General features: G+C 51.9%; 2 protein-coding genes across 2 annotated transcripts in view; one reads left to right on the forward strand and one right to left on the reverse strand.

Annotated features, from left to right (window-relative positions):
• The window catches only part of LAMTOR2 (late endosomal/lysosomal adaptor, MAPK and MTOR activator 2), a 3647-nt gene extending 2400 nt beyond the window's left edge, over nucleotides 1-1247 (reverse strand). The window contains exons 1-2 of the mRNA XM_012658637.1: nucleotides 1017-1247; nucleotides 536-698 (exon numbers count right to left, since the gene is read on the reverse strand). Coding sequence (XP_012514091.1) covers nucleotides 536-698; nucleotides 1017-1084 — 231 coding nt within the window. The 5' untranslated portion in view covers nucleotides 1085-1247. The remainder of the gene's footprint in view (nucleotides 1-535; nucleotides 699-1016) is intronic.
• Nucleotides 1248-2145: 898 nt separating this feature from the next.
• Nucleotides 2146-9213, forward strand: part of UBQLN4 (ubiquilin 4) — a 16491-nt gene continuing 9423 nt past the window's right edge. The window contains exons 1-5 of the mRNA XM_012658638.1: nucleotides 2146-2374; nucleotides 3823-3974; nucleotides 4445-4662; nucleotides 5230-5492; nucleotides 7084-7242. Coding sequence (XP_012514092.1) covers nucleotides 2267-2374; nucleotides 3823-3974; nucleotides 4445-4662; nucleotides 5230-5492; nucleotides 7084-7242 — 900 coding nt within the window. The 5' untranslated portion in view covers nucleotides 2146-2266. The remainder of the gene's footprint in view (nucleotides 2375-3822; nucleotides 3975-4444; nucleotides 4663-5229; nucleotides 5493-7083; nucleotides 7243-9213) is intronic.

Here is a 9213-nt window from a genome sequence, read left to right on the forward strand (position 1 = left end):
AAAGGTGAGTGAGACAGTCCCTGTTTCTAAGAAGTTCACAGTCTACTTTCCCTTTTTGGACTTCATTTCCTTTCTTCGTAACCTGAAGGGGTTGGACTAGAGTCTGGAGACTCTGCCATGGTTCTGTGAGTCAGTAAAGCTGGGATGACAACACTCTGTGTTTGTGCATCACTCTACAGTTTATATCCATTCTTTCATTTGATCTTCACAACAACCCTGTGAGGGGAAGGGAAATATTATTGTTTCTTCCTTAGAGATGAGGTAAGGAAGCTCAGAGAGATTAAGTGATTTACCCAACGTTCCACAAGTGATAAGTGGATGGCTGAGACCAGAACCCAAGTCAGACCTCAGGTTCAGGGCTCCTTCCTCACCACCACTTGATGCATGTGGTCCTGCCTATCACAAATTCTGCAGAGACCAACTTTTAATACTCTTCTGGATCCTGTCCCTACCCCTCCAACCATCCAGGATGGAGTCCGGGTCGCCCCTTTGGGGTCCCCTTGGGACAGGGGAAGTCTAGCTCCCTTCTCCATACCATGCAGTCCATGAGAATGAACTTGAGATTGTCTTCATTAAACGCTTGGTTCCCGTTCCTGTCGTAGGCGGCCCAAATGTTACTGGCGATGGCCGCGGTGACCCGGGCGTCCGTGTCCCCATAACCCGAGTAGGCAAGCAGCGACCCCTCGTTATTCAGCAGCCTGGTGAGGGACGGGGAGGGAAATCAATGTTCTCAGGACGGGGAGTAAAACGGCTGGGTTCCCATCCCAAGTCCCCGCCACTGGCACTTCCAGGAAGCAAGGGTCTAGGCTGAGTGTGTCCTGAAATCTGTCCCGAGCACCCAGCACGCCGGCTTCCCTTTTCTCTTTGCGACAGGGAACCTCCTGGCCGGTTCACCCAGCTGCTGCCCACCTCTGCCGCCTCCTCCCTTCCCGGCGATCCTTCCCCACCTCTCCCTCAGGGAGCCGCGCACCGCCCCACTGCAGCGCTCGCCGCTCAGGCCCTTGGTCCGCACTCACAGGGTGCTCTGGACGCCTCCAGTGTTGGCTTGGCTTAGCACCTGGGTCAAAGCCTTGGGACGCAGCATGCCTGTGGCTCCTAACCCTGGGCTTTTACACCCAGATCCTCCGAGTTGCCTCTTGCGGGCCGCTGCCTGATGCTTCCCGTAGTCCAGCTTCCCTGCTCCCGAACGCCCTGGGAGTTGTAGTTCCTGGCCTGGCTATTGCGGCTCTGACTCAACCCCGCCCTACTGCGGAGGGCATTGGGAATTGTAGTTCCTTGTGGCCTCGCGAGGCACCCTGGGAACTATAGTTCGCCTTTCCAGTCAGCCCACGCGGTTTTGGGGGGGAAAAAAGCGGGAGTGAAAGGACAGTGGCAATAGTGGAAGGACATTTAACCCCTTAGTGGAGAGAGAAGTCATCATGTCCGCTTGGCAGTCCACGATTCAATAATAAGAATAATCCTTCCTCGGATTTGTCAAGCACACCTTTGGTTATTTTCAAAACTGTTCTTTCTATCTTATGCACAATTCTGTGAGCACAATTCTGTGAGATAAGGCGAGAGGTACGATTATCTTGAGGAAACCAAAGCTCCGATAAGGCTACGCAGGCAAAACCCAGGTCTCTGGAACCGTACTTAATAGACAATTCAGGCCATGACCCTCGTAGGAATAGGGTCAATCCCAGAAATGAGATATTAAGTGGACATATAGCAGTGGGAAAATCCGAGCTCCAAGTCGGGAGAGGCCCCAGGCCTGGAAGAGACTTGGGCCTCCTAAGAAAGACCAAGTTATCACAGGGATCGGAGATAAAGCAGCGACACAGAAAGTCCTTTGTCCCAGAGCGGGAGTTACCCGCGGAGGGGGCGGGGAGGCTTTGGGCTGGAGGGACAGCGGCGGGGCTCGGGCGGGTTAGGATGGGCCGGGGTCTCTCTCTGGGAGCTCGGTCCCCGACCTTGTCGTGAAGGACACGCCCCTCCCCTGCCCAGAGCCCCTCCAGAGGCCATCGCCTGGCGAGGCTCGGTCCAGGTTCCCGACCCGGGGCTCAGCCTTGGGCGGACCCCGCTGCAGTGGCCCCCCCAGTCCGCCCGGGGCGCTGTGGCTGCGGCTGGTCCGGAGGGGGCGGCGAAGCCTTGGGGAGGAGAGGGGAGGAGAGGGGAGGGGAGGAGAGAGGGGAGTGTTGGAGGCGCCGGAGCCGAGCTGGGCCGGCCGGGCGGGCGGGGAGGAGGAGGAGCCGGGCGGGCTGGCGGGCGGCCGGGTGGCGGCGGCGGCATGGCGGACCCGAGCGGGGCCGAAACGAGGCCCCCCATTCGGGTCACCGTCAAGACCCCCAAGGACAAGGAGGAAATTGTGATCTGCGACCGAGCCTCGGTCAAGGAGGTAGTACTGCTGGCTGGGGAACGGGGGGAGCGCGGGGGAGGGGTCTATGAAGAGATGGGGGGGCCTCTGTGACGGTCTGGAGTCCCGGAGGGCCCCGAGGGGAGGACGGGGGCCAGCTGGGACTTCGTGGAGCTGGAGGGAAGGAGAGGCGGGTAGGGGGCGCCCTTCAAGGGTGGATCTGGGGGAGCATGGCGCGTATTGGGGGGGCGGGTTTTGCCTTGTGGCCAGGGCTGGGGGCGTGGTGGAGTTTGGGGAAGGAACACCTTGCACAGGGAAGGGGGAAGGACCGTAGGATTTAGGGGAGTGTGCCAAAGTAGGGGGCCTGGGCAAGGTGCTGAACCAGGAAAATGGGCTGGGGGCAAGCGGAGAACGCCGGGGCGGTGGGGGAGGTTTCCCCTCTACCCAGATCCTTCCCACTCTTTAAATGGAAGTGGTTACATTTGCCTCTCAGGTCTTCTGAGATTTACACCGTGTGCAGTAGGTGCTCAATAAAATTTTGGTGAATGAGTGAATGAGGGACTGTTGCCTGAGTTCTCCACCCCCCTTCGCTGCTCCAGAATTTCACAGAGGCGGGGCTTAAGATAGGCAATCTGGTTGGAAGAGAGGGATCTGGATCTGTCTTTGCTTAACAAGCGCACTGTTTTTACTTAGAACATGCGTTTTGTTTTGTTTGTTTTGTTTTGTTTTGGAAGGGCTGATAGAATTTGAGCAGTTTAACTCTCCCCAGGCCAGTCCTTGGTGCCATCACTGCTCCCTCCCCAACCATGTAAAATGACTAAATTTCAAAGTTTAGATACTGCATCGTTTCCTGCAAAACTGAATTTGAAAACAGCTCTCATTGACAGGCAGTATGTCTGATTAAGAACCTGGACTTTGGTGTCAAGACCTGAGTTCCAGTCTTCCCAGGACAAGTTACTTAACTTCTCTGATGCTCGGTTTTCTCATCTTTAAAATGGAGATAATATGCTGGACCATTAACTCGTGAATAGTTAGTGCCCAATAACTGAGATCTTATTGGTGGTGGTGATTGTTATGAGAACATTGGGAATAGAGAGGAGAGAGACTTGGGTCTGAGAAAAGAAGGCCAAAGGGAGAGAGGACCTGGGTCCAAGGCTGTTGAAGGAGTTGGGGTGGGGAGGGCTGCCCAGGCAGTACCCTTACAGGGAACTAGGTGGAGGGACTGAAGCTGGTGGCAGATAGCAGCAAGGGCTTTCTAGGGTGGGAGACTCTGGGATGGAGCTGGAAGAAGAGCCTGTCACTGGCCCATCCTCTTGGCTAAGAAAGGAGATGCTTATTGCAGCCAGAGGGATAGAGTTGAGACTGTGGAAAGGACTTCGCATGACCAGAGATGGGAGCAAGAGAATGCAGAGGCTTTTGAAGAAGAGGCAGGGTCCCTGGTGGATGGACACCAGATAGCCTCCACAGTGACCTCTTCCTCTTCATCACAGTTCAAAGAGGAAATCTCCCGGAAGTTTAAGGCTCAGCAGGATCAGCTGGTCCTGATCTTCGCAGGCAAGATCCTCAAGGATGGGGACACACTGAACCAGCATGGAATCAAGGATGGGCTCACTGTCCATCTGGTTATCAAGACCCCTCAGAAGTAAGTTCAGGAGAGGAGAAGACCCAGCTTCTTTTTTTTTTTTTATTTCAGCATATTATGGGGGTACAGATGTTTAGGTTACGTATGTTGCCCTTACCCCTCCTCTCCCCCCTGGACCCAGCTTCTGATTGGGCCTCTCCATCTGATACTTTCTCACCCTTTGCTCCACTGTACCTAGAAGGCCTATGCCCAGGCCCAGGGAGGTGGCTTCTGGGTGGATATGATCGTCTCCAGGGGAAGAGAACCTGACTTACCAGTCCCAGAATGCCCTGAAGACAGATGATACTAGCTCCTCTCTTGCTCTCCCTGGTTTACTGACTGCCCTCCAGCATCACCCCACCCCAGCCTCAAGGTTGCTCAGGAGTGGCTTGGGTTAGGGCAGTAGCTGCACAGCAAGCACAGAGATCATTGTGGTACCTTCCCTCTTCTTGTGCTCACTCCAACTAGGATTCTCCTTTCTCTGTCCTCAGGGCTCAAGATCCAGCTGTTGCCACTGCTTCTTCCCCCTCCACTCCTGACCCTGCCTCAGCACCCTCCACCACGCCTGCTTCACCCGCCACCCCTGCCCAGCCCTCCACCTCTGGCAGTGCCATTTCGGATGCCGGCAATGGAAGCCGGAGGAGCAGTGGGGGGGGTCCCTCCCCAGGGGCTGGGGAGGGACCCCCCAGTGCTACTGCATCCATACTCTGTAAGCCCTCAGGGAGGAGAGCACAATCTTGTTTGGGGCTGGGGAGTGGGGCAGTGCCAAGAGGAGGGAGAAACATGGCCCTGCTCCTGGTCTGATGGGGGTGGGGACCCCTTGACATAGGGTTCCAGACATTGGTACTTGAGCAGAGCTGGGGAAGAAACCAGTCTGTGAGGACTTCCTAGAGGAGGGAAGCATAGCTAAGTGTTAGGAGTGAGGGGAGAAATGGGGCTGGAGGTGTGGGGAACCCTGATTGACAAGATTGGAAGTCCCTGTGAGTCTAAGGAAAGGGTGGATCCAACAGTAGCCAGATGGGGAGTATTTATTCCTTTAACAGGCCATCGCTGGTTGCCTTTTCTCTGCTCAGTTCTGTGCCTGGCTCAGCCTCTGCCATCAAAGAGGTCTCAGTCTAGTAGGCTCACATCTCTTTGCCAGTGGTGGATTAGGGCTAGGGCTATGGGAGTGTTTGGAAGAGGGAGAAGCAGTTGGGGCCCATTCTGCATTTAGTGGCTCTGGCTAGGTGAGGGAAGGGCTCTTGTGGCAGACTGTGACCCTGCCCCCTCCCCACAGCTGGCTTTGGGGGCATCCTGGGGCTGGGCAGCCTGGGCCTGGGCTCTGCAAACTTCATGGAGCTGCAGCAGCAGATGCAGAGGCAGCTGATGTCCAATCCTGAGATGCTGTCACAGATCATGGAGAACCCCCTGGTCCAGGATATGATGTCTAACCCTGACCTGATGCGGCACATGATCATGGCCAACCCCCAGATGCAGCAGCTGATGGAGCGGAACCCTGAGATCAGCCACATGCTCAACAACCCTGAGCTCATGAGGCAGGTGGGTATGAGAGAAGGCTGGAGGGGTGGAGGATACCCAGCCGTGCCCTGCCCAGCCTTTCCTACCTTATCCCATGTTGATTTGTTCATTCATTCATTCAGTAGCTGTGTTTTGAACACTGGACATAAAGTAATGAAAAGACTAGCTTTTCAGGAATTCCTGGTCTCAAAGGGAAGTGGGACAAGTAAACAGGCAATTAATTATAATACCATACAGTCAGTGCTTTCATAAGGGTAATCACAGGATATAGGAGCATAGAGAAGGGGTCTTGACCCCACCCTGGGGCTTCGGGGAGACCTTCTGGAGGAAATGTCACCAAGCTGAGACCTAAAGGAGGAAGACGAATGAACCAGGGGAAGAAAAAGAGAAAAGTGTTCAGGGCCAAGGGACAGCAAGTGCAAAGGCCTGGAAGTAAAAGTAAGATGTTTGCGGAGCGTTGTGGCTGAGCGGGGCCCAGTGGGGGAGGGAGACCCAGGGAAGGCCATTTTGGTGTTGGTCTTTGGGAGCTCCGTCTCATGGTCCACTCCACCAGGGGCAAAGATAGATGGTCTTCCCAGCGGAGTTGTGAACACCAGTGCTGGACTCACTGGAAGATAACTTCTATAAGGGCAAGGACTTTTGAGTTTTTTGGTCACTGTCTAGCACAGTGTCTGGTACATAGTTGTCACTCAATAGATATTTATTGAATGAAAGAATATGGGAAAAGAGATCAGAGTCTTGTGAAACTGGCTATATCTGTCTATAAAGGTGTCTTAGAAGAGACAAGTGTGGAGCAGATTTGGGAAGAAGGAGAAGGAAGGTAATCCAATTTGGATGGGAACAAGAAGTAGATATACTCATTTTTTTCTATCATGAACTCCCCTGGGGTTGACACAGATCACCCCTTACTGAGAAGGAGTCTTTGGCTCCAAAGAAGAAAGTGCCCATCCTCAGTGTTTCTCAAGGTTCAGTCAGGCCAAAGACCCGGAGGGGGGCGGTTAAGTTGTGTTGGTAGCATTGTTCCAGCTTGAATCCTTTCCCTCGTCAACTTGTGATCATGTAGTAGAAATCACAGTATGGTCTTGGTCAGACAGACCAACCTGGCTTTGAAAGCTGTCTTCACCTCTGACTGTCCCACCGCAGCAAGTCAACTAACATCTCTGAGCCTATTTGGTCATCTGCAAAGTAGGGACAGAAATACCTACTTGGGATGGTTATTGTGGAGATTACATGACTTGAATTCTGTAATTACTTAGCTCCATGCCCATATGTAGTGGGTGTTCAGTAGATGTTAATTTTCTCTTCTGCCTCTGCCTCTTTCTTGTATCCCTTCATACTCAATTTTCTTGTGCTCCCTGATACTTCTTTGGACCCCCTGAGCCTAAGGGAGGAAAGCTGCTGCCCTCACCCTGATGGGAATCATTGTCCTGCACTAGAAGAAGCCAACCAAACTACCCACAGGGAGGCAGGGTTGGAGCCAAGATTATAATAGAGCTAGGAACTCCAGTTTACTCCTTGCCACTGACTCAGACCCCCTCCCCAGGGCCCATCCTTTACCTAGCTTGGTACTCCTCTGGTTCCAGGGCTCATCCTGTCTCTCTCCCTTCATCAGACAATGGAGCTTGCTCGGAATCCAGCCATGATGCAAGAAATGATGCGGAACCAGGACCGAGCCCTAAGCAACCTTGAGAGCATCCCTGGAGGGTATAACGCCCTCCGCCGAATGTACACAGACATCCAGGAGCCCATGTTCAGTGCTGCCCGGGAACAGGTGGGGCCAGGGGCTGGAGCAGTGAGCGGGGCTGTCTGGGCTCAGGATTCCCTGCCCCAAACCCAGGCAAGCCCAGGTCTGCTCCTCTTTTCTTCCCCAGCTCCATAAGGGGTGGGCCTTGGCTTGAAGGTGGTTCTCAACAGTGTATATCCAGGGATGGTCCAACTTGAAGGATAGCAGAGGTCCCTCGGGAAGTGGGTGAGGTATAGTATCCAAGGGACTTGACATTGTTCTGACAAACTTGCACCAGGGACTTAAAGGTCATGTGGCAGGCCGGGGGTCAAATGCCAACCCTAGTACAGCATGTCTCAAATGTGGTCCATGGATCACCTGCATCAGGATGACTTGGAGAGCTTGCTAATAATGACAATCCTGATCCCCACCTTTGAGCTACTTATCGATTCAATCTCTGGGGTCGGGCCCAGGGATTATGCACTTTTTTTTTTTTTTTTTTTTTTTTTTAAGCAGAGTCTCAATGTGTTGCCTGGGCTAGAGTGCCGTGGCGTCATCCTAGCTCACAGCAACCTCAAACTCCTGGGCTCAAGCGATCCTCCTACCTCAGCCTCCCGAGTAGCTGGGATTACAGGCATGCACCACCATGCTCGGCTAAATTTTTCTATATATTTTTAGTTGTCCAATTAATTTCTTTCTAATTTTTTAGTAGAGACGGGGTCTCGCTCTTGCTCAGGCTGGTTTCGAACTCCTGAGCTCAAACAATCCGCCCGCCTCAGCCTCCCAGAGAGCTAGGATTACAGGCGTGAGCCACCGCGCCCGGCCTGGGATTATGCACTTTTAAAAATGCTTTATGAATTCTATCTAAGTATACAAAAAATATAGCATTCTCTTGCATCCATGTGGCCATGTATAATTTCAGTGACTTTTTAGGTTCTTTTTTTAAAATTTATTTTACATTAAACACATTATACATTTGTATGCTTCAAAATTCAAAAGTTACACAAAGTGGCCGGACACGGTGGCTGACACCTGTAATCCTAGCGCTCTGGGAGGCTGAGGCAGGAGGATCACTTGAGGTCAGGAGTTCGAGACCAACCTGAGCAAGAGCAAGACCCCATCTCTACAAAAAATAGAAAAATTAGCTGGGTGCGGTGGCATGCACCTGTAGTCCCAGCTACTCAGGAGGCTGAGGCAGGAGGATTGCTTGAGCCGAAGAGTTTGAGGTTGCAGTGAGCTATGATGATGTCACTGCACTCTAGCTAGGGTAACAGAGTGAGACTCTGTCTCAAAAAAAAAAGTTACACAAAGCAAACAAAAAGGTATCCAAAAAGTATGGAAAATAAGGTATACAAGCCAAAAAAAAGTATACGGAAAGGATCCCTCTATTTCCATTTCCCAGCCACCTCTTTTCTTCCCCAGTGATAACTAATGTTGCTAGTATTTTGTATATTTTTCTGGACATATTTAATATTTGCAAATAAGACATTATGGAAGAGTTGTACCCTTCACGTACTCTTCTTAAATCCTATTCTTCTCTTCCTCTCTCCAGAGCCCTGAAGTTAGTGTTTATCATTCTGATTCACTCATTCATTCATTTATTTGTTCATTTATTTGTTAGAGATGAGGTCTCACTCTGTTGCCCAGGCTAGAGTATAGTGGCATTGTCATAACTCACTGCAGCTTCTAACTCCTGGGCTCGAACTATCCTCCCACCTCAGCCTCCTGAGTAGCTGGGACTATCGGCATGTGCCACCACGCCTGGCTAATTTTTTATTTTTTGTAGGGTCTTACTGCGTTGCCCAGGCTGGTCTAAACTCCTGGCCTCAAGTGGTCCTCCTGCCTCAGCCTCCCACAATGATAGAATTATAGGCACTAGCCACTGCACTCAGCTCCAATTCTTTCATTACCTATGTATATGCCTATAAACATCTGTAGTCTTGTTTTGCATATTTTTAAACCTTAAAGAAATGGTATGCTGTTCATACCATTTTATTTATTTTTTATTTTTTATTTTTT

The sequence above is a fragment of the Propithecus coquereli genome, unplaced genomic scaffold (assembly GCF_000956105.1).
Source record: "Propithecus coquereli isolate 6110/MARCELLA unplaced genomic scaffold, Pcoq_1.0 Scaffold59, whole genome shotgun sequence".
Lineage (NCBI taxonomy): Eukaryota > Metazoa > Chordata > Mammalia > Primates > Indriidae > Propithecus > Propithecus coquereli.